The 25,466-nt window shown below is 35.9% G+C and overlaps 2 protein-coding genes across 4 annotated transcripts in view; one reads left to right on the forward strand and one right to left on the reverse strand.

The window, feature by feature from the left end:
* Positions 1–1,101: 1,101 nt before the first annotated feature.
* Positions 1,102–25,466, reverse strand: part of MFN1 (mitofusin 1) — a 31,716-nt gene continuing 7,351 nt past the window's right edge. Inside the window, exons 6-19 of one of the 3 annotated variants that reach the window (XR_010409532.1) lie at positions 23,568–23,676; positions 22,105–22,212; positions 19,158–19,311; positions 18,976–19,043; positions 12,699–12,820; positions 10,963–11,089; positions 10,572–10,676; positions 10,192–10,294; positions 9,820–10,049; positions 7,802–7,954; positions 6,195–6,391; positions 3,511–3,645; positions 1,828–1,943; positions 1,102–1,283 (exon numbers count right to left, since the gene is read on the reverse strand). Coding sequence is in view for 2 of the 3 variants with exons in the window: in XM_045903340.3 (XP_045759296.1) it covers positions 1,202–1,283; positions 3,511–3,645; positions 6,195–6,391; positions 7,802–7,954; positions 9,820–10,049; positions 10,192–10,294; positions 10,572–10,676; positions 10,963–11,089; positions 12,699–12,820; positions 18,976–19,043; positions 19,158–19,311; positions 22,105–22,212; positions 23,568–23,676 (1,693 nt within the window). In the remaining variant the exon portion in view is untranslated. Of the gene's footprint in view, positions 1,284–1,827; positions 1,944–3,510; positions 3,646–6,194; positions 6,392–7,801; positions 7,955–8,289; positions 8,777–9,819; positions 10,050–10,191; positions 10,295–10,571; positions 10,677–10,962; positions 11,090–12,698; positions 12,821–18,975; positions 19,044–19,157; positions 19,312–22,104; positions 22,213–23,567; positions 23,677–25,466 lie in introns of those variants that run through there. The other 2 variants (XM_045903340.3, XM_064585021.1) reach the window with 2 other exon arrangements.
* On the forward strand, positions 6,773–7,806 carry LOC123863606 (NADH dehydrogenase [ubiquinone] 1 alpha subcomplex subunit 1-like). Its single transcript, XM_045903342.3, has one exon. It carries the CDS (start codon positions 6,952–6,954, stop codon positions 7,162–7,164), a length of 213 nt encoding a protein of 70 aa, XP_045759298.1. The 5' UTR covers positions 6,773–6,951; the 3' UTR covers positions 7,165–7,806.

Below are 25,466 nucleotides of genomic sequence, written 5' to 3' on the forward strand. Positions count from 1 at the left end.
GAAAACAGTGTTGCACCTGCTATGAAAAGACTGAGTGGCATCCAGGAGCCTTGAAGGCACAAGAAAGGATATATCGAGTATTATGGATATAAAAGAACCTAACATGGTATTGCTCTGTGGAGAAGCAGAAACCATCCCTGGCCAAATGCACTGTCGTCATGCATCTAACAAGCATCTAGATGCTGCTGCTTTGGTGATCCTCAGACTACATTTTGCGTAGCAAAGCCCTAGAATGCCATTTTTTATGTTTCCAAATAAGTTTCTATTAATTTTTACACAGAAACAGACACAGTACTTGAACTCATGAACATTTCACTGTTAAAAATTTAGTATTAACAGTGCCCTGGCAAATTCATTCAATAAAAATAAAGGCCACCCAGAGGGACAGTCCAGCAGTATCCTTGGCGAATACCTTCTGAAGAATAACATTTGTTCATGACCATAACCACCGAAAATTCAGAGCTCCCATATCTTTAGCTATTTTTATCAAACTATTCCTAAAACTGAGTAGAAAGGTTTCCTTGCCCTAATCCTAGTTGAAGCGGAAAATGTTTCTTTAGAAACTATTCAGACCCCGATACTTTTATGAGAGACTTTATGATACCAAACCTTTATACTATTTTACATCAGTTTTAATGGGAAAAAAGAGGGAGTAAAAACAGTATATTAGTGGTTTACATACCTGCCAGGACGGCAAAAGTGATTGTAACTTGCATAAACAATATACTCAAGAACATTCCACACTCCTCCTTGATAGAGCAATACAGTTTATAAAACAACAAAAAACAAATGACTATTCCCATTAAGGTAGGCATCAAAAATTAGTTTTAAGATGAAAGGAGCATTCTCTAACTCCTGGATGCCAGGAAGCAGAGTTTTTCAGAATCAAAAACAAAGAGAGCCCTAATTAAGAATGAGGCCCCACCCCTCAGGGGTCACATAGTTGGTTCTGTTGCTTTTAACTAATTCATCATTTTAAACACAATTTAGCCTTTTCTTTACCCAAAATTAAAACTAAAAATACATCATAACACTCTTCAGAAATGCAAACACCCTGAGACAGATCATTACCAGAATCTACACAAGGATTTGCAATTTAGGTACAGTTAGTATAATTCATATTTAAAGTCATTTCATAAACAACTGTCCCCAGTCTTCCAAGTTCCATTTTCTCCTATGATGATCACCAAAGCAATCTCTGTTAAGATTCTTCTTCCTTGCTTGAATGTAGAAACTGCTTAGTAAAATTCTCCAGCTCATTTTCAAGTTGAACAGCTTTATTTCTAATTTAAAAAAATGAATAAAACACCAATCTAATTATCATAAAAGCCAATGAGAAAAAAATGCATTCCATCCAATCTTAAGAAAATCACTAGTCAGGTGCTGCTCTAATATCTGAACTCAGATTAAACTATTATCAACCTTTTAAGAGTATGTATATATGCTATTATAGCTTTGCTGTAAACACAGAATCCAATGTCCAGAACTTTAAAAAGGTACACTGAGATAAAAACCAAAAACTTAAGAATGAAAAGCCTAAGAGACAACGGAATCCTGTTACCTTACATGGGAGTTATATTCTAAGTCACAGTCCTAACTGTCCTTGAATTCCCCTTTAAGTTAAGCACATAGTGTAGAATAACATTTTCTGTATACATAAAGTAGCTGTCAGATGTCAAAGGACATGGTATACCAAAAGTTTTTTTAATACTAGAATCATACCTGATGCAGCCAAATACCCTAACAAGAGGAAAACAGGAACTAACACTGACAGAGGAACACAGACTGTGTCTCCCATTCTCATACTATGCCAGGGCACGCACATACTTGAATGAGCTGCTCTCTTTTCTCTTGGTCTTGTACTGTTGCTCGGTGCATATGGTCAAGGTCATATGAGTTAATGTACATATGGACTCCACTGTATGCGTCTTCAGGCAACTGTCCTGAAGCATGAGGTAAATTAAATTTTATCTGAATCTCTGAGCCTAATCTAGTAACAATGGAGGTTCTAAACATTATGGTATTTGTTATTTTAAACTTTTCTGTTAGGAAAAGGATTAGCAGATCAAAACTATTCATACTTACCCAAGTCAGTCCTGTCAAAATCAAACAGCTACAGCAGGTGCCAATAGTACCATTTACATTTTACTCTAACAAGATGAAACACTACTAAAAAAAACACCTAAGTAAAAAAAAATTCTACTAAATTTGAAAGACATTGAGATGATCTAGCTTAAAACAGGCGGAACGGAATAAAGAAATTTACTTGGGTGTGTTTGTATGTATAAGGAGGTTGGGGTCTAAGTGACAGGCGGTTGTCTTTTCCAGAGATTATGAAATTGAGGAGCGATGACAAATGTCACTGCGGATCAGATTAAGACACCGTGGATAGACTCGACTGCACGTTTTTTAGATGTATGTCCCAAAATTTAGCTCAATTTGGAGACACTGCAAGCTGCTCTTACATGGGCAACTGTATGTAGCACACGCCCTGGTAAACGGCAGCAGGAATTAACTGACGCTTACTGCTACTTGGTGAGCTAGCTAAGGGGTAAAAGCTGAAGTCAGGAACTACCAAGAAGTAGTCACCTTGGGCGCCCGGGTGGCTCAGATGGTTAAGCGTCTGTCTTCGGCTCAGGTCATGATCCCAGGGTCCTGGGATCGAGTCCCGCATCGGGCTCCCTGCTAGGCGGGGAGCCTGCTTCTCTCTCTGCCTCTGCCTCTCTGTCTCTCTGACTCTCAAGAATAAATAAATAAAACGTTTAAAAAAAAAAAAAAAAAAGAAGTAGTCACCTCATGTGACACTCCTGGTCAGGTTCCCAAAGGCAAACTTTACTTAGACCCCACAGAATCCATGAGAAGTCAATATTAAACCAAAGAATTGCGCGTTAGGATATCTTGTTTACTTCTGTTACTTCAAATTTAAGCACACCCAACAGTCCCCCAATGAAAATGGAAGTTAAGGGTCTTGAATACACAGGACTAAAAACTCACATTTTGGGGGCGCCTGGGTGGCTCGGTCAGTTGAGTGCCCAGCTCTTGCTTGGTTTTGGCTCAGGTCATGAGCTCATGGGTCCTGGGACTGAGCCCTGCATCAGGCTCCTGGCTCAGCAGAGAGTCTGCTTGAAGATTCTTTCCCTCCGCCCCACCCCCCAACTCACACAGGTGGTACAAGTGTGCAAGCACGCACCCACTCTCTAAAATAAATCTTAAAAAAAACAAAAACAAAAACCTTGCACTTTTAATTATAAAACTTCTGCTCTGAATGGGGACTAGTATGGCTTAAAGTTTTAGATAAAGATCTAAAAAATTCCTTTTAATCTTTTTAGATTTGCTTTTTCTTGTTGAAATTAGGTTTCACTGAAAATGGAAAGCATATGGAATATGGACAATAATAATTTAAGCCAATGTAGAAAGTTTTAATACAAATTCACTAGTAATTTTACATAATTATATTCAGGTAATTAGACCAATAAATGTTCGTATTATTGGGAAAAAAGGTTTAAATACCTTAAGAACTTTGAACTGTTTTGTATTTTCTCCAGCTGATCTATTTCTTTGGATAATCTAGCAATTTCTTCTTCCAGATGTCTTTGTGTAATATCAACTTGTTGGCATAGGCGAGCAAAAGTGGTTGCCATTTCCCTTAAAATAAAAAATGATTTTTTCAGCAGTCATGAATGTCTTTTAAAATGAACGAAGCTTTGGGGCGCCTGGGTGGCTCAGTTGGTTAAGCCACTGCCTTCGGCTCAGGTCATGATCCCGGAGTCCCTGGATCGAGTCCCGCGTCGGGCTCCCTGCTCAGCGGGGAGCCTGCTTCTCCCTCTGACCCTCCCCCCTCTCATGCTCTCTCTCTCTATCTCATTCTCTCTCTCAAGTGAATAAATAAAAAATCTTTTAAAAAAAATGAACGAAGCTTTAATTTAAAGCTTATATAGAAAGATTGCAAGTTTAAAATATACCTAAAACATAAGATATCAAAGAACACTGTTAAGAATGTTATGAGGGAGGGTATGGCACTTGTAGGCTTAATTTCATCTGGCCTCAAGACAAATGCTCAACAGGCAGTATCAACCTCTAATATGTGGTTGTGAATATAAATAAGCTATAAAAAGGCATGAGATGGGTGTATTTCTTCAAAAGCACAATAAGCCTCACTCGTCCCTTGTCTACAGAAATAACAATTACTGAGAACAAGCAAGAAAATTTCATGAGCTTATGTGACTTAGACAAAAAAATACTTTAAATCATAGCAATACTGAACCATGTTTCTACAACCAAAGGGCTATACTTAATTTGTGTGCCAGTTAATATGGTAGCTTTGGCAAACATGTTATTTTTGCAACTGGGAGCATGCCTAGTATGTGAGTACCTCTGGAATACGATTAACTGACTTATTTTTCTCTGCAACTATTCTCCTGTGTATATTCATATTTCCCATGGTCTTTTTTCCTATCCATTCTCAACCCATTCCACCATATATCAATATTAGACAACTTAAGCATCTTTCATTATTTTCATATTTCATTAAATCAACATTTAGCTAGTATTATTTTACCTGAGTAATTATTCAAGGCTGCCTCCATAAGGATGTAAAGTCTTCTAAGAAAGAGATCTAGTTATCTATATTTCCTACAACCACCTCTAGCATACTTATTAGCACACAGCAGGCAATTAACAAATGATCAAGTGAATAAAAAGCTTCATTAACTTTGTTTTTACATATGTAACCTCAGCTGATTTCCTTTGGAGGGCTAGGTACCTCCACTAGAGAAAAGATCTTAATATAAATAAAACCTACTGTGTAAGACAGGAGCTCAATAAATATTTGGCAAATATCCTCCAATCTGTGCCCTCATTGTTTCCATTCTCTGCAGCTCTAACTATGTCAGTACAGGCTTTGATCTTGTGTCTGAAAGTTTAATCTCCCTGCAACTCTTGTCTCCTTAGCCTAAACCATTCAATACACCATACCACTGCAGTTATTTGTTCTAGAGCTAAATGTCAAAGACATCACTCCCAGGACTCCCAAATATCCAAGCTCCTGTCCTAGTATTAGGTTTATATTCGAATGTACCCCCCTCATATACACATCTACCACACTGAAATTTTCTCATGTTTCCAAACACATTTCTTTCCCCACTATTTTCTTTCTTTTGGTTTGGGGTGTTTCCTCTGCCTACATCTTCCTATTCCACACATTTAAAACTCATTAGGCTACTCTTCCTGTGGGAAGTCTTTTTTGACCCACTATCCTTCATGATTTAAAATTCTAGAGCCTCAGGGCGCCTGGGTGGCTCAGTCGTTAAGCGCCTGCCTTCGGCTCAGGTAATGATCTCAGGGTCCTGGGATCGAGCCCCGCATCAGGCTCCCTGCTCCACGGGAAGCCTGCTTCTCCCTCTCCCTCTGTCCCTGCTTGTCTTCCCTCTCTTACTGTGTCTCTCTCTGTCAAATAAATAAATAAATCTTTAAAAAATAATAATAAAAAAATAAAATTCTAGAGCCTCGTATTATGAGGCTTACTTACCACTTACATTACTTAACACTTTTCAACTTTTATTGTAACTATGTACATGGTATTTCTTCCATTAAATCACAATCATCTTCAGCTCAGAAAACATTTTAATTCAGCTCTCAGCAGCATCCAAATATAGAGTATTATGCATTGACTTAATTGGAGTTCTATGTATTTTTATTAAATCAATGAAACAAATTTTAAGATATATAAAAGAAACTAGTGGACCCCAGTATATTATAAAATTCTCTTGAGTTCTAAAAGAATTATGCCTTTAAACTTATAAATCCGGTGGGGCACCTGGGTGGCTCAGGTCATGATCCCAGGGTCCCGGGATCGAGCCCCGTGTTGGGCTCCCTGCTCAGCGGGGAGTCTGCTTCTCCCTCTTCCTCTGCCCCTACCCCTGGCTCCTGCTCGCAAGCTCTCTTTCTCAAACAACAACAACAAAATTTAAACTTGTAACTCTGGGCTGTGACAGTAAAAATAAATTACACTCACCATCACACATTTTTGATCCCACTTGTTTGATATCATTCTGTTTTTTCACCTTGGTGGTGATTACAGAATGTGTTCACACTGTGATAATTCTTTTGAGCTATACTCTTGTTTATGCATTTTTTACACGTCATACATCAATAATCCTTAAAAACAAAAAATAAAGACACATCTTTTAACTTACTGTTGTACTTGATGGCTACAGTTTGCACTAGTGAAGCTAACAATCATCTGCAGTTTTTCAGTTGCATAGTTCACAAACTGCTGTTTAAAGGCTCTCTCCTTGGCATGCGTGGTCCACGTTAGCCTCTCGTAAAGATACAAAGCTCCATACATACTTAGTGAAACAGATATGAGTTTCCACCCTACAGTTTTCCAAATCTGTAGGAGAAATTCACAGGTTAGAGAAAGACTATCACCACTAGGGAGATTGTACGTTAAGGCATTTTAACAAATTCATCAGCTCCCCACAGATCTTTGACTCAAATCCATATTTTAAAAAAATGTATTTCCTTCTCTGTGAGAAAATCTGAAGTGGAAATCAATCAAGATGAAAAAGGAGCAGTACATAACTATCAGGCAAGAATTTTTATAACCTGCCAGACATTTGCTAAGTTGATATAATGTATCTCAAAAAGGGATGTGTATTTTTTTTAGGTCAGAGATTTTAAAAACCAAAACAAGTAAGGCCTATGTTGTTAATGATGTCAAAAAAAAACCTTTAACAGTTAAGAAAAACTACTAAAAAATAATGTTTAATACTTTCAGGCAGATCCCTTTGGTCATAAGGATTTGAATCATTCTTGTTACTCCAAAGTACAAATATCATTTCTTTATGTGCTATGAAGTGAAAACAGGAAGCATTGTTTTAAGGACTAGATGGTTGGTGGTATTTTTTTTCCCTAAAGAAGTATTTGTTGGGCTCTGGCAACCGTGCTGTGATGTCGTTCGAGATCCTGCCCGGGATCGGCGCCATGGCCGTGTGCTTGGTCATCCCCGGCATAGCCAAGGCGCACATCCACAGGTTCAGTAATGGGGGCAAAGAAAAAAGGGTTGCCTATTACCCATATCAGTGGAGTTTGATGCAAAGAGACAGGTGGGTCTCTGGAGTTAATCGTTACTATGTGTCAAAGGGTTTGGAGAATATCGATTAAGGAAGCATTTTCCTGATTGATGAAAAATAACTCAGTCATACTCATCTACCCCTTCTAGAAGGTTATGCAGTGTATGAATGTAGTACATAATAAAAACAACAAAAAAGTAGGAAAAAGGGCGCCTGGGTGGCTCAGATGGTTAAGCGTCTGCCTTCGGCTCAGGTCATGATCCCAGGGTCCTGGGATCGAGTCCCACATCGGGCTCCCAGCTCAAGGGGGAGCCTGCTTCTCCCTCTGACCCTCTCCCCTCTCATGCTGTTTCTCTCTCGCTCGCTCTCTAAAAAAATAAATAAAATCTTAAAAAAAAAAAAAAGTAGGAAAAAAAAGTATTTGTTAAAAATGTATACTGTGGTAATCATTCTGCAATATATGTATATCAAATCATTATCTTATGTGCCTAGAATACAATGTTATGTTGTTAATTATATTACAATTTTAAAATAAATAAATTTGTATTTTTAAAAACTTAAGATTAGACCTGTGAAACTCATCTTTATTCACTAATTTTAACCAACAACTTTTCATGTCATTTTATACAGTATCCTGGAAATAAAAGTAAATATACCTTTCTTTTTGTGATCTAGCAGACAGCTTTGCAAAAATTCCAATTTTAATTATACTAAAATGGACTTCTTACCACTCCTCCAACAACGATGATGCCCATAGAAGTTCTAGATGTGAGAGAAGCTAATCCTGTTACTAAGGTAACCATGAGTTCTTCCTGTGATGCATTGTCTGGCGTTGCTGGATTGGTTGGAGCAGTGGGAGTAGAGGCTAAAGATCTGGGGAGCTGATAAGGTTGGGGAAAAAAGGATTATTACAATTAAACAACTACAAATGGAATAGTTACATTTATAAAGTTCTATTGTATTTCTTGTATAATTACAGTAGTAAATCTATAAAGAGAATGACTCCAATGAGTTTACCATAAATATATGAAGAAAATAAAAATGGTCTGAAAATTATTTTCTATGATCAATACTGAACCAATGATACCATGATGATGATGAATTTTCATATTATATGATTCTACCTGTAACAGTAGGCCCTCAACTCTCAAGAGGAATTAAAGCTGTATTTTAAAATTCTCACACCAAAGACACATCCTTAAAAAAATGTATTTTTTTAAATTACTTAGAAATTAAAATCTTCTACACTTCAAAATACACTGTGTAAAAATTAAAAGATAAGCCACAGACTAGAAAAACGTACTTGGAAATCATGTATCTGACAAAGGACTTGTATCTAGAGAATATATAAAGAACTCCTACAATAAGAAGCCAAATAATACAATTAAAAATGGGCAAATGATCCTGAATAGACATTTCACAAGATATAAGAATGGCCAATACAAGCACATGAAAAGATGTTCAAAATAATTAGTCGTTAGGGAAACACAAACTGAAATTATATGAGATATCTCTTCACATCCACTAAATAAAAAAGACAGACAATAACAAGTCTTGATGAGAATGTTGAGAAACAGAACCTTAATATACTGCTGGTGGGAATGTAAAATGGTGTAGCTGCTTTGGAAAACAGTTTGGCAGTTCCTCAGAAAGTTAAACATGGAGTTACCGCATGGCCCAGCAATTTCATTCCTAGGTATATACTCAAGAGAAATGAAAACAGATGTCCACATAAAAATAGTACATGAGTGTTCATAGCAGCATTATTCATAATTGCCAAAAAGTACAAACAACTCAAGTGTCCATCAACTGAATAAAATGTGTGATATCTATAATGGAGTATTATTCACCTATAAAAAAAGGAGTACTGATAAATGCTACAACATTCATGTACCATGGTGATGAGCCTTGAAAATACTATGCTAAGTGAAAGATGCCCCAGTCACAGATGGCCATATTTTTTATTATTCCATTTATAGGAAATGTCCAGAAAGGCCAAAATATGATAGTTACAGGAAGCTGACTAGCAGCAATAGGGCTGGAGGTGGGAATGATGATTACTTGCAAATGGGCACAAGTGTACCATTTTGGGGTGACAGGTTCTTTTTTTTTTTTAAGATTTTATTTTTATTTTTCGACATAGAGAGAGACAGCGAGAGAAGGAACGCAAGCAGGGAGAGTGGGAGAAGCAGACTTCCCACCGAGCAGGGAGCCCGATGTTGGGCTCGATCCTAGGACCCTGGGATCATGACCTGAGCCGAAGGCAGCCACTTAACGACTGATCCACCCAGGTGCCCTAGGGTGACAGGTTCTAAAACTGGTTTGTGGTGGTGGTTTTACAACTCCATTGATTTTCTGAAAAAGTACTGAATTGATAAATTCAAGTTTTTTTCTAAATGCTTGCATTTACTCTAATTTAGTTGAAGTCAAAACTTCAATTCTATTTGAAAACAAAAACTTAAGGAATAAAAACCATTTCAAAAATGAATGTACAACAACCTCCAACAGTACTGAATGAAAACGCTGGAATTGCCTTTCCCTTTGCATTGTATACCTAATTCAGAAATGGTTCTACGTGATAGATATTAGCTCATAAATATGCAAATTGGACACAACGAGGTCTATTAGAGAAATCACATAAGCAAAATAAAAAAGAATCTCAACTGGTAAAATCAAAGATACATAACTGTGTAGTAGGAGCAATAACAAAATAAAAAGCTCAAAAAAAAAAAAAAAAAAAAGATACCTGGAAGATGGGTTCTGATAATCCTAGCAGCACCCTCTGGGCATTCACTGGGCCCAAGAAACGATGCACAAGGGAAGACCAGCCCAGGGAAAAACGAAATACAATATCCTCTTGAAAATCTGAACATAACTTGTGGCAATTTAGGTCATAGCTGAGATCAAATTTCTTGCAAGGAATCAGTGTATGAAGTTTATTCTGTATACCAGTTGGAAGTAATGGCTTCAAATTTTCTAGACAAAACAAAATCATGATTTTTAAGAAACAACAGTTAAATAATGTTATACATTTTATAAAACACCTAAAGGAAAATAAATCCTTTCCCAACAAAATGAATAAAAAAACCACACATGAACTTGTAGACATAAACATTACCAATAATTTCTTGCTGGGACTGAAGCATTGAAGCATTGACTTCATTGGTGCATCGATCGGCCAAATTTCTTCCCATACCATCTTCAATGTGCTTATTTAACTCCTGTTAACATGGTACATGGGCCCATTATTTTTTCTCTAGAACATGTACAAATTTTACGAAAGCTTAAAAAGTATAGTAAATGATCTTATTCTAAGAGGATAACGTTGTGTACTTTATATACAAGATAGTTTACACTTATTACAAGAGTGCACAGGAGATATGAGTTCAATCATGTACTGACTGCTATGAAGACACTAAAATGGCTAATCCACTAAATAAAAATGTAGAATAAGGTGAGAAAAACTGAGTAACTCTCTTTAACAACAATTTAACTTACATTTTTATATACTTTCAATACACTTGGAGTAGGATGAAACTCAGAACAAAATTCATCAACCAAAACAGACAGTCGACAAATTTCATCTGTCATTGCACAGGAAACCTGAAAATATAAAGTTAAAAAAATTAGACAAGATTAGCACCTACTCAACCAAATTGTAAAAAACTTAACAAAATGTGCCTTTAGGGTAACAGGGATAACATTTTTAGGATTATCAAAAATATTTTCATTTCCAGAAATTTATTTTATTTAAAGATTTTATTTTTAAGTAATCCTACACCCAATATAGGGCTCGAACTCACAACCCCAAGATCAAGAGTGGCATTCTCTACTGACTGAGCCAGTCTCTCCATTCCCAGAAATTTTAATCATAAAGTGACCAACCCACCTTGTTTGCCACCTCTTCTGTAACCGCCCTGATTTTTTTCTTAACATCCAGTGTTAAAAGGTTCATCTGGTTTCGGATAAAGTCCAGTCTATCAATTTGATCTTCCCTCTCTTCCATTGAATAAACCCTATTGTAGTATGCAGAGTAATTAATTCTCAGGATACACTGAAGTCCCAAAGCAATTAAGCTAGGGCATTCACTTATGTAATGAACCAGCTGTTAGCATGATATGCAGGGGGAAAATGAATCTTGTATTTCAACATCTAAAAGGATTCAAATAATATTTCATTTATAAAATATTTCCTAGATGACTGTATATAAACTACTTTGTCTCTCTGCACATGTGGCATCTGAATCCCACAAAGAATAAGGATTCTCCAAACACAGATATGAACAGTCACAATAAAAATCCTGACTTCATTTAATAAAAAGCCAAATCCAGCCAGCTGTTATTTTTTGTTACGGTTTCCATGACCATTCATATGCCTATCATCTGTATGGCTGGCTGTCTTTGCCCTAAAACTGCAGAACAGAGTAGTTGCAAAAGAGAAAGTACAACCCACAAAACCTAAAGTATTTACCGTCTAGCTTTTACAGAAAATTTGTCAACCACTACAGGATATAGGAAAACAAAGACCTGAGATTCTTTTAAATTATCTTTAGCTAAGAGAGTTCCAAAGACATGATTATACAAACCATCCTCAAGTCACATCTTCTTTGTGCTATGTTTAGTTCAATGTCCTGTATTTTTCAAATCAGTAATATTAAGGTCAACCTGTGGACCAAATACTCACTTTGACTACTATGATAAAGCAACTGAGCTGGAAGAGGTATAAATGACACTACACTCTCATACAGAAACAGTGCACAGGGCCTGAGATCAGACTCTGAGTTCTCACTCTTGTGTTTTATATATTACAAATTCTCTAATTTTATACATGATGCATTCCAGCAAAAGTGTCAAAATCAGGCAATAGATTTAGGTGTATTTGTTCCCTGTAAGATCAAATGCATTTAAAATTCCCAATTTAATGTCCTCAATCTCTGATACTTTGTATCTTTCCCTTGATTGGCTTAAGCCCACTAACAGTTCAGTCAAGGCTTAACATCATTACATGTGTCACATCTAATAATATCCACAACCTTGTTTTAAGTGCACCAGGTTTGTGAGAACTACCCTTTTCTTCAATGTTAGCAATTTCATGTATTTACTTTCATCTTTATAAGGTAATAAATAGAATAACAGCGCAGTACAATGACATATAGGGTAGTGCTTACCAAACTGACTTTCTGGCTGGCAGGTATTATCACCTTGTTTGCTTACCAGTTGATAAAAACCCACAACTGGCATCAAAAGAGATTTCAAGGTACCAATGTATAAATATATGAAAAATGGGTCATAGGTTGAATGCAACAAAAAAGAGGGCCACCTCCTTTGTGGACTTCTTCAAAAAATTCCACTTGAAGAAATAGTCCTTCCACTGCTTTAAAGATATTTTAAAACTATGAAGCATGTTAAAATCATAGCTCATGAGAATACTGAGTTCCGGGAAATGTAAATGATGTATTTAAGGTTATAGAATATTTATAATTTCAAATACTCATTTAAAAACATGCAAGTAGGTTGCTGACTTTAGTGTGTAAGTATTTAAAATGTAACAATTTAAGACCTCAGTCTAAGGAATTTATACTGACACGAACTGACATTTTTATTTTGCAATAAAATGAATTCATACCTTTTCTCTGCTGCTGCCACGTTTACTGAATCCATTATGTTTTTCACAGTATCTAGTATCTGTTTAGCTCTGATAGTGTGCTGTTCAAACTTTGTTTTCACTGCTGACTGCGAGATACACTCCTGCGAGGGCCCAAGCCATAACACATTACTGTAATTCCATCCCAACATTTTCAGGAATTTAAACACAAAAACTTGCTGTTTGTAATGATAACCAAAACATAAATAAGAGCAGAAAATAAACGCATGATAAACAGAACTTAAAATAACAAAGGTTAAAAAACCTACAAGAAATCAAAAGTAAAAAGGGCATTAACAGCAAGTTCATATCATCTTTGTGTAATTTTACACAGTAATGTGCAATGGTTTTTTGACTATATTTTTAAAAATAAATGAATAAATAAGCAGGGTACTGTTGTCAATGTTAAAGCTTTCTCCATTAAAATCACCAATTTTATCGGGATTGCCTTTAATCTACTCCTAGTCTGTCTTGATTTTTCTCATGCTTACAATACCTAATGAAGTTCTTAACTGAGTTATGAATTAGAATTCCACAATTTAAGAAATTAGTTGAATGACAGGATTCACACAAAGTCATTAATATTTGAACTTGAAAAATACTCTTTAGCAACAACCTACAGGATATTTTTAGAAAAAAATCTACAGCTATTTCAAAGATAATCCTGTTATTGTCCTTGCTCTATAGTTTGTGCATACAGTTCGAATGATGCCCTATCTCATTTGTTTCACCTTCAAGCTAATTATAGCTCATAAACCATTCACAGCTATACAAATCAGGTTTCACGACCAGTGTTTTGTTTTTTTTTTAAATAGAAGAGAATATATTAGAATGCGTCACATATAATAATGGATACATTTATACTATAAAATTTGTTTCAATTTCAATACATGTGCATACTACTTGTTATTTAAAATATTTACTGTGAATTCATCATTGAAAGCTCACAAAATTATTACGTTAAAACTGTCCTGTCATTCTTACTTCATAGAAAGTTAAATTCTGCACTGACATAACATCTAAAAACAACTACAAGTGTTTACAGAGGAAGGCCATCTGGTCTTCGAACAATCAAGAAATGCTTGTCTGGGTCAAAGCAGCAATAACTACAATAGGTATTTTGTAGGAAGCCACATTTATTCGCTGTGATGAATTTTTAAAAATTAGGGATATACCCTAACTCTCCATGATTTCCATGAATTCATCTTCTTGAACCTCTTTTTTATTGTAACCAGTATAAATTGTGGTAACTATCCTTCGCCACAATAAATGGCTTTCAAGCTTTAAAAGGTATTCACTTAATACTATAGTATTTGTTATACTGAAATCATTAGTATGTTACATTCATTCAATACACTATTTATAACCTAGAGCCTTCACATCTCTAAAATGATTACCTGTTCAACTCAGATAGAAAAAACTTTTAATTCTTTTGACATTTTAGCTGTCCTCTTCAGTACTTTGAGGTATGAAAAATAAAACCGACTCACTTCTTTAGCTATAGGACATGTGAGGGTAATTCATTTACTTAACAATTTATAAAGCCTTAACTCCAGCCCATTACTTTCTTTCACTGTATAGCCTAACTTTTGTTCATGGTTAAACTTATTTATACATCACTCAACATCACTAATCCTGAAGAGATTAGTTGTAGGAAGTTACTGTATTCCCCGTTCTATTTGTGCCTACAGAAAAACCACCAATAACTACACAATATTAAACAGTTAAAGTATAAACTGCTTATTTTTAACAACCAAAACAAAGCTTTGATTTTCTTTAAATAACTGTATCTCATAAACTGACAAATTAACCTCCATAAAAATGATAATAAAACCATGAAAATTTAAAAGAAAAAAAGGTTAAAAGAAATTCTATGTTCCTCGATGAAGCAGATCTAGATATCAGCAATGAAGACCCAAAATTTATAGATAACAGCACAGTATTAGAGCTAGACCAGAAAGAAAATATTTTCAAAAGTTATTAGGCAATATAAAAGTCATTCCTTATTTAAAAATATATAATCACGTCATGAATAAATATAAAGAGAATAAGCAATCTTCTTCTACTTAGCAAGTATCCCACACTGATGTTCCACTGATCACAAAAATATCAAGTCAACCTGCAAAAGAAATACTCTATTCTGAGTTGTGGGAAATGTTAATTTAAATACAGATTTTTCTTAAATTGAAGTATGTCTCAGAACCCTCACTACACTAATATGCTTATGAATCCCCATAGAGAACATACATAGTGAGCAGCAGTTTCCAGACTTACTTTATCAGGAACTCTAATTTTCCAAGGAGAAGGTTAAAATACTACATCAAACCATTTTAAATGCCATCTTGTCCGATTATCCTATAGACTATCTTAAAACTTATTAAGGATTTAGAGCCAAAACAATAATCACATCTCAGTGAAGATAGTTTTCTAACTTTCTAATAATATCTAAAGAAGCCAGCTGGTAGTTAATTACAGTTATAGATTTGTAGATATTAATATTTATGTGTAATTAAGACATAAAATGACTTTGTCAAATCCTCTTAACAGACCCCAAACATCCCATAACATGCTATTCATCACTCCCAACTTACTATTTTGAAAGATTTTAAATTGACAGGGCAGTGCAAGAAAAAATACTAATATACAATATACGTTTCCAATTTGTTTTCCTTTCCTTCTCCCTCTCCATACAGATATATCTATATAGATATACATATATTTTTATAGATATTTTTTTTTCCTGCTGAACAATTTGACAGTACTTTGCAGCCATCACAACTTTACTACTAAATATATTAACATGTGTCCCTAGGAATGGGATCATTTTCCTGTACAACCAAGAAACAATTACTGCATTCACTGGGGCAGTACTATTAACCTAACACACAGTCCATTTTCAAATTTCACCAGTTGTCCCAGAATGTCCTGTACAACAAATTCACTGACATTTTAGAGTAGAATTATTTTATACCTGTTTTCCATCTTATAATCAAATTAAAAACAGTTAATTGCCAAATATTTGAGCAAAGATATTTAGATTTCTAAATTATCTTTAGAATATACACTTGTTCAAACACAGGTTTAAAACAGTAAGAAACGTATTGACAGAATTAACACTGATTTTCTTGATTGATTTTAACAGATTTAATTTTCAAGCATTATTTAAACTTGGTACTCCAAATGTTCCTGTACTGTTTTGCTCATAAGAACCAAATGAAACCCAAAAAGTCTATGGCAAAGATCAGACCGCTAAAAATGAAAGACTTGGTACTTTCTTTTCACAAAAATTATTTTCTAAGACTCCAAAAAAAAAAGTGAATTCTAAAAACAAAGAGAAAATGTATATAAAGGACACATTCTGTGATCACAATGCAAAGAAACCAAGAAATAAATAACCAAAAGTTGGATGAAAAGAATCAAAACATCTGATTCTTTTAACTTTTTTTTTTTAAGATTTTATTTATTTATTTGACAGAGAGACACAGAGAGAGAGCACAAGTACGCAGAGAGGCAGGCAGAGGGAGAGGGAGGGCAGGCTCTCGCTGAGCAGGGAGCGCGACGCGGGGCTCGATCCCAGCACCCTGGGATCATGACCTGAGCCGAAGGCAGCCACTTAGCTAACTGAGCCACCCAAGCGCCCCCAAAACATCTGATTCTTAACAACTCCTGTATTGAATAGAAAATGCCAACAACTACAATTAAAAACTATTAAAGACAATGAAAACTAAACTGGATACCGAAACCTATGGTGTATGTCCAAAGTTACATCACAAATTCACAGACCTAAATTCTGTCCTGAAAAATAAAAAGCAAGACAATTCCACTTAAACAAAGGTATAAAAAAAGGCAGAAGAAACTATGTTTAAAGATTAACATAGAATTTAATGAATAAAAACCAAAAAATGCTGGGCGCCTGGGTGGCTCAGTTGGTTAAGCGACTGCCTTCAGCTCAGGTCATGATCCCAGGGTCCTGGGATCGAGTCCCGCATCGGGCTCCCTGCTCTGCAGGGAGCCTGCTTCTCCCTCTCCCACTCCCCCTGCTTGTGTTCCCTCTCTCGCTGTGTCTCTCTCTGTCAAATAAATAAATAAATAATCTTAAAAAAAAAACAAACAAAACACCAAAAAATGCTATTTATGAATGGAAAAATTAACCAAAGGCTGCGGCTAGGTCTTTGAAAGATAAAGCAGAGTAGTTAAATCACTGGCAAATCCAATTAAGGTTAGAATATATACACGTGTGCACAAATATGTACGTATGTCTATAAAGAACTGAGAAAGAATACAGAAGTTTTTAAAAATGAACAATTTTATCCTACTAAATTGTAAATTCTTAAAAATGTCCCAAGTTATATGAAATCTTAAATTACCAAAATTGATTTAAGAAGTAACACATTCTACTCTGGAAAAAAAGTTGAAGAGTTGTCAATGTAATCATCAAAAAATGCTTTGGCCACCAAGACAAGACTTTTTGCCCATCTGATTATTTTTTTTAGGTAAGTTCGAATAATTTCTAGCTGATTCTCATATTAAATCTATCATACTTTTAATTGAACAAACATTTCAAACTCTAAGGTCTGACATTCTCCACAACTTTATGTAAAAGCTCTTGCACATAGTTTTTTCTGTACATAATTCTTAGATTCCCAAATGAACTATTACAATAAAAAACTGCCAAGTTTCTTCTAAAAACATTAAAAAATGGTAATTCCTAGGTCTGCCTGATTATTGCCATGACTTGGGGAGCTTTGAATATATGCGGATTCCTAGGTCCATCCCAGCCCCACTCGATCGGTCTCTGGGATAATTCAGGAGTCTGCAGTTCTCTAAAGCACCTCATGTGATTCTTATGATCAGTCAAGGTTTAGGAACCAGTGCTCTACAGCACAGCTTTTACTCTTCTCATTCCCACTTCTTCAAGGAGATATTCTGTCTGGGTAGCAGGAACCAAGATGAAAGAGGTTATAAATGCGTAAGAGAACAATATGATCTGGTAGGAGAAATCAATGACAAATATCTAACACACAAAGAAAGAAGGAAAGAAAGAAAAAGTCAATAAATAAGACAAAGGGAGACAGAACAATACATCCTCTCCCCAGTATTTTCCCCATGGATGAAATAACTGAGAAAGAGTAAGGAGAGCACTGAATCTTGTGAAAGCAAAAAGGAAAGAATATAAACAATGGTCTCTGAGTGACTGGGCCTTCATGTAATCTACGGATTAGCTTGGGACAACATATGCTAATATCCCAGGGGCCTCTGACTTTAGAGAGATCTTACCAAGATAGCCACTAGTGGGCTTTCCCTTCTTTATGTTTTCATCTACATAACAGTCTATCTCCAACTCACCAAATTAAAGATGGGAGATAGCAAATGTTTAATTTAAAAAATCCTGCCAAGTACATTCAACATTCATGTCCTTACTATTAAAGCTGTTACGACTTAAAGGAAGAATAATTACAGAAAGAAGTTTTTTTAAGTTCTGAAGTCTTCGTGTTCATTCATGGGTGAAAAGGGGATATCAATCTAAGCAGAGCTAGATTAAATAGGGCTAAATAAGAGTTTGGAAATTAACATCTAAAGAACTTTTCACTCAAATGTAGGATGTTTTAATGTCTCTGAATAAAATGCCTACACCAAAATACAAAGAAGTATCCTTCCTTCCCAATGCTGCAAATACATTAGCTATTCATGTGCGCCAGTAGTTCCTACCAGATTCCTAAACTATAGGATACCCTGTATCATAATTATTTTTGTATTCTTTCATTTAGGACATTTGACATAAAATGTGGAGAATAAATAGGTGACAGCACAGTTTAAAATGTAATAAACTTTTGTCAAATGACGTTAACTACATTCTCTATCAACAGTATGGTACAAAAGAAAAAGATAATCTTCACTTTGCTCATTACCCATTCCAACAGCAATTACATTTATTTAATCTTGCTTCAAATTACTGAATAAAGAGAATTTCACTCATTGCACAACACATGCAATATCAGAAAAACAGTTTCCCATTTAAATACAACTACATAAGAAAAAATGAGAAATTACAATCTTTAATTCTCAATTCTTACGGATCATCCATTTTGCAGGGACTTCCTTTCTTCAAACTTGCTTCACTAGCTGTAGCAGTAACTATACTAAATAACAGCAAGCAAACGTTATTTGACAAAGATAAATAGTGGAAACAGAAGATTATGATCATTCTCCAACCAATGTTAGGGTTTTATATTAGTGAATACATTCACAAAATTCCTACCTCGAAGATTTGTTCAAAATTCTGAAACTCCTGTAATCTTGCCTGGAATCCTTCAGCAAGTGCCCCACCTATAATATTTACATGAAGAGTTTAAAACCTAGGATACAGCAAGGTAAGATTTCTAGCATGTTATTTCTATAACTATACTTGTATTTCAAAAGACAATCTATAATAATACATACCACCTTCTGGCATCCCCTGTGCTTTGTGCTTTCTAGCACTAAGAACTTCCTTTGCAGAAACAAAGAAAATACGATTCTGTGCCTCTAAAGGATCCACAACTTTAAGCTCCTCCACCAAGAAATGTAGACATCTTTCCATGTGCTGTCTGCGTACCTAGAGAAAACAGGGTACTGAAATAATTCTAGTAATTAAACAAATGTAACTGACAGCTATCGGCCTATACTAAACTCCATTTATAGTGATATTATAATAAGTAATAGCTCCCATATTACTTAACAAATCCAAAAATTCTAATAAATAGAATACTTTCTCTTAAAGTAATGATCCTTCTTTGACCATTTAAAATTCTGATGGGCCACCAAATACTATGCAGCCATTTTCCAACATATTGTAGACATATAATATATTAGTACTTACTGCCATGGGAAAAGGTTCTTATTTCTGTGTTATTGACATATATGACTATACTACAAAAAAGAAATGTGTATATATATCTCTGAAAATTAACAGGTGGCATGCAGGCAACAACCACAAACCAGGTGGCATTTTTATCTCTTATGCTTATTTTCCAAATTTTCTTACAACGAAGCTATTAATATCTTTGATACCAGAAAATAAGTGCTACAATTAATTTGCTACAATTAAGCTATTTTTATTGTGAAATCAGAACATAAATGTCTATTTTTCTTAAAGCACTGAGAATTAAAGTTGGGGAGAATGCATTAGCTAGGGATTAGGGTTGCAATGTTAGGTTTAAGATTAGCACTTAGGTATTAAAATTAGAACTAAGAGGGGCGGGTGCCTGGGTGGCTCAGATGGTTGAGCATCTGCCTTCGGCTCAGGTCATGATCCCAGCGCCCTGGGATCGAGTCCCGCATCGGGTTCCCTGCTCCTTGGGAGCCTGCTTCTCCCTCTGCCTCTCTCTCTGTCTCTCATGAATAAATAAATAAAATCTTTAAAAAAAAAAAGAACTAAGAGGGGCACCTGGCTGCCTCAGTCAGTACAGTATGTGACTCAATCTTGGGGTTGTGAGTTTGAGCCCCATTGTAGGGTGTACAGATTACTTCAAACTTTAAAGACATAAAAAATAGGACTAAGGGTGAAACTAGTTAGGGTTTAGTACTAGCCTCTAGGATTGTGGCTACGATAACAGACCTCTATCTTAAGACTTCAGGATATAAAACTTCATATGAAACAAAATTCCAATTTTGGGGGTGGGGGAAAGAATGAAAGCAAATAATCTAACATGTTAACAGTGATAGGATAGTGTAAATTTTAATTTTTTTTGTAAAGAAAAACTATGATCAAAATCAGAAAAAGAAGTTAATCAGGCAAATTAAATATTTTTTATAGATCACAGACCAAATTCCAGATACTCTATTCTTCTCAATTTTTTTTTTTAAAGATTTATTTATTTATTTATTTGACAGAGACAGAGACAGCGAGAGAGGGAATACAAGCAGGGGGAATGGGAGACGGAGAAGCAGGCTTCCCACAGAGCATAGAGCCCGATGTGGGGCTCAATCCCAGGACCCTGGGAACATGACCTGAGCCGAAAGCAGACACTTAACCGACTGAGCCACCCAGGTGCCCTATTCTTTTTAAAAAGAAGTTTCTAGGGACGCCTGGGTGGCTCAGATGGTTAAGCGTCTGCCTTCGGCTCAGGTCATGTTCCCAGAGTCCTGGAATCAAGTCACACATCGGGCTCCTTGCTCGGCAGGAGCCTGCTTCTCCCTCTGCCTGTCACTCCCTCTGCTTGTGCTTGCTCTCACTCTCCTTCTCTCTCTGACAAATAAAATAAAATCTTGGAAAAAAAAAAAAAGTTTCTAAAACCACCAGCATGACTAAAATTTAAAACAACCAAAAATACCAAGTGTTGGCAAGGATATATAAATCACTTGGAACTCTTAATCTGCTTGGGAGTATAAACCAGTACAAGACTTTAGAAAACTCTTGGGCTGTGTCTACTGAAACAGCATATTCTCTACCTATAGTCCAGCAATTCTACTCCTAGATATATACTCACAGATTACTGATCTCTGCAGTACTGACATTTTGAGTCAGATAAATCTTTGGTTGGGAGGGCTGTTCTGTTATGAGACTTTTAACAGCTCTTAGCCTCTACCCAACAGATGCCAGTAGCACACTCCAGAGCTGTGACAATCAAAAATATCTTCAGACATGGCCAAATATTCCCTGGAGATCAAAACTGCCCAACCCCTCAGGTTGAGAACCACTGGTATATACCCAACAGAAACATATACCTATGTGCATCAAAGAGACACATGTAAGAATATGTACAGCAGCACTACTCATAACAGCTAAATACAGGAAATTTACCCAAATGCCCATCACTAGCAGAATGAGTAAATTAAATGTAGTTATTCGAAGGCTGGAATATTGTACAGTAATGACAATGCACTTCAACTCTGCACAAGAGTATGGATGCATATCACAAATGTAATGCTGAGTAAAAGAAACGTGACACAAAAGTAGATACTGTATGATTCCACTACATAAAGTTGAACAACCAAAAAAAATAATCAAAGGTGTTAGAAGTCATGGTAAGTGCTCATTCTTGTGAGGGAGGACAGAGACTGGAAGAGGGTGCTGGGAATGTTCTCCTTCTTGAGCTGTATCCTGACACAGGTGTGTTCAATTTGTAAAATTCACTGAGCTGGACACTTAGGATCTGCACACTTTTCTGTTACGTTACACTTCAATAAAACACTTAACAAAACAGAGTTTCAATATCTAAAATGATTATATAGTACTTCTATAACAATTTTCCTCCAAAGCAGCTTAATATTCTGGTCTCTATCACATAAGCCTTTTCTCAAGTAAAAGAACAACTACTTAGGACGTTCTATTCTATAAGGTATACTGTTTTCTCAGATAATAACACACATGACTATATTTCACAACTTAAAAGAAAAAATAACTTACGTCTTCCATATATTCTGGCTCTGATGCAGAGGCATCCCAACGATTATTCAAAATGAAAATATTAGGCTTGGAAAGTCGCTCATTTACCTTGTGAAAAAACTGCTTTTCCTAAAAAACATCAAATACCCAAGAGTATGTTCACTTTTAACAGCTATTTTATATTTACATTTATAGTTGAAGCTCTAATCTAAAAGTTTGAACCATTTAGACAACAGTGATTAATACCCACTGATAAAGGATCCCAAAGCACTGAACATTACACTTCTCAAAGATGAGAAAATTAAATTATAAGAAGGCAAAACTGAAGATTTTCCTGCTCCTGCCATGAGTCTTTTCTGAAATTCAATTTAACAAATATTTATGTCTCTACTATTGTGCAGAACACAATCGATATTGGGTATTACAGTCCATATTTTCAAAAAGCTACCTCAAATCTTTCTAAAGATTTAGGCTAAGTAAATTAATAACAGTGTAAGACCTATGTACATCATAATAAGCAACAGAGAAACGTATGTGCCTTAAATGCTATAAATACATGCTATGCTTATTTAAAGGAAAGAGACACCATATCTAGCTGGAATTAGGAAAAACTCCATAAAGAAGGGAATGGTGATAAAGATGTGCTTAAAAGTACTGATAATGGCTTTCTGAAAAATAAGAAGCTGGGAGCGGGGGAAGAATTGTGGGCAAAGAATAGCATAAACAAAGACACAGAAGTCAGAATGTACATCAAAGCTTATTTATCAATATCCAAATAATGAGGTTGTTCTAAAAAAGATTTAAAACATTAATCATTTCTCATGAGATTATAAACAACTGTCCATGTTGTCACAGCAGCCTGGTCCACGTGATATAGATCAGGTTATACAAAAACGAGTAACAGTGGCAAAACAGAGGTCCTTGCTGGTAACATCTAGGTTATAATGGTGCTTGGCCACTAATATGCTTTTGAGGAATAACAGTTTTAAAAAATCATACCATAGTTTTGGATATTAGATATCTATAAACTCTGAAGTTTATGTTGGATGAGTCTGGCTCTAGACATCCTGGATAAATAATCTAATCTATTAGGTTTGACAGTGGCGTAGAACATACACAGGTAAGCTGGAACCTAGAGTGTACACACGTAAAGCTGCGAAAGGTTGACAAGACTAGAAGTATGAAAAGCCTAACAATTCTGGTGCCCATTCCTTCTGAAACTGGCAAATAACCACAATCAATGGCAACACCACACATGTGTCACACCTTGAACTTAAAGATTTACTAGAAGCTAGAGCCATCAAACCCTAGATTCCCAATGGGAACACTCAAGAAGACCAGCATCAGCTTTTCCAGTCCCATGGAAACACAAACTCCTTTGTTCACCCTGGATTCTTTTTAATCCATGATTTGGATTTCCCTCACTTTTCAGAATAGACACTCATTTCCTACCACTCAAACATAGTAATGTGATTAAATCCTACCGTGTTCATTAGTGTTGATTCAGAGTTTGCAACCAAAACGAAGACATCAGCATCTAAGCAGAACTTATCAATCCAGCTATCCAGCTCTGTAGTGACATCTGTACCTGGACTAATGGGAGTAAGAGAATACTGTATTTTATAATATTTTTTAAAAAGAAAATTTGATTACAGAAAGACATTTTTTTAAACTTTTATAAATTGAAGTCTAAAGGACAGGATTTCTACCAGTTTTTAGCACAAAGCCTAAGAGATTTACTTTTTCACCTATAAGAGAGCACTTGTGGCAAGCTGATTCTGTGTTTTATAAACTTCAATATTTATTCTGCTGACAAAGAAATCTCAGAGCCTATCCAATTGACAACAAATGCTTAAAAAAAAATAGTTTATTTACTAAAAAGAAATAAACTTGGGCGCCTGGGTGGCTCAGTCAGTTAAGGTTTGTCTTCAGCTCAGGTCACGATCCCAGGGTCCTGGGATGGAGCCCCATGTCATCAGATCCCTCAGTGGGAAACCTGCTTCTCCCTCTCCCTCCGGCTCTCCCCCCTGCTCGTGTTTTAATAAATAAATAAAATCTTTAAAATAAAAACAAATAGGGGCGCCTGGGTGGCTCAGTCGTTAAGCATCTGCCTTTGGCTCAGGTCACGATCCCAGGGTCCTGGGATCGAGCCCCGCATCAGGCTCCCTGCTTGGTGGGAAGCCTGCTTCTCCCTCTCCCACTCCCCCCTGCTTGTGTTCCCTCTCTTGCTGTATCTTTCTCTGTCAAATAACTAAATAAAAATCTTAAAAAAAATAAAATAAATAACCTTGTGATTTTTGACAAAGTAAGTAACATGGTCAATATTTTAATCTTTTAAATCCTTATGCTTTGGATGGATGAAAAGTACTAAAAAAACCAAAACCGGGGCGCCTGGGTGGCTCAGTTGGTTGAGCGACTGCCTTCGGCTCAGGTCATGATCCTGGAGTCCCGGGATCGAGTCCCGCATCGGGCTCCCTGCTCGGCGGGGAGTCTGCTTCTCCCTCTGACCTTCCCCCCTCTCATGTGCTCTCTCTCTCTCTCACTCTCTCAAATAAATGAATAAATAAAATCTTTAAAAAAAAAATAAAAAATAAAATAAAAATAAAAAAAATTAAAAAACCAAAACCAAACAGGCTAATATATAACCAAAATCAAAGGTGCAAGCAGCTGTGTCCAGTACAGCTCAGAAAATATTTAAGTGCTCATGAGCATAAATAATAAAACACCCTCTGCTAAGACCTAAGTTTAATATACTATCTATACTATAAAAATTATAGTGCAACTATCTACACACTGGCTTGATGTATCCTGTGACAATGTGGCAAGATGAGAGGCTGCGGTCATGGACATAGTCTGGCCATGAAATAAAGCAAAATTAAAAGCCCATCACCAAAACCAAAACGGTTTCCATACAACATTGAAATTTTAACCAAGAAAACAAAAGAGCATACCAAAATTTTGAAAAATCATTTAACTACCTTTTTTAGTTAAGGACATTGCTTAGCAGATGTACATTATCATTTTACTTAGCACCAATGTAGTAAAAGAACACATAATAAATGAAGACTCATCAGAAGAGTCAAAACAAAATTCCAGAAGTATTCAATTAATTCTTGAACAATGAAAAGCTATGTAAACTGTCCAGTAAGTTATTTTGGGAAACAGGTCTCAGCATAAATTTATTACTAGGGTGCCTGGGTGGCTCAGTCAGTTAAGCGCTGGACTCTTCGTTTCAGTTCAGGTTGTGATCTCAGGGTGGGGAGACCAAGCCCTGTATCAGACTCCAAACTCAGTGCCAAGTCTGCTTGAGATTCTCTCCCTCTGCCGCCCCCCTCCCCCACTGCATAAGTGTGTTCTTTCAATTCTTAAAAAAAAAAAAAAAT

This window comes from Mirounga angustirostris, unplaced genomic scaffold (assembly GCF_029215605.1).
Source record: "Mirounga angustirostris isolate CCGP_5_RB_7025 unplaced genomic scaffold, mMirAng1.0.hap1 SCAF_1, whole genome shotgun sequence".
In the NCBI taxonomy this organism is placed as follows: domain Eukaryota; kingdom Metazoa; phylum Chordata; class Mammalia; order Carnivora; family Phocidae; genus Mirounga; species Mirounga angustirostris.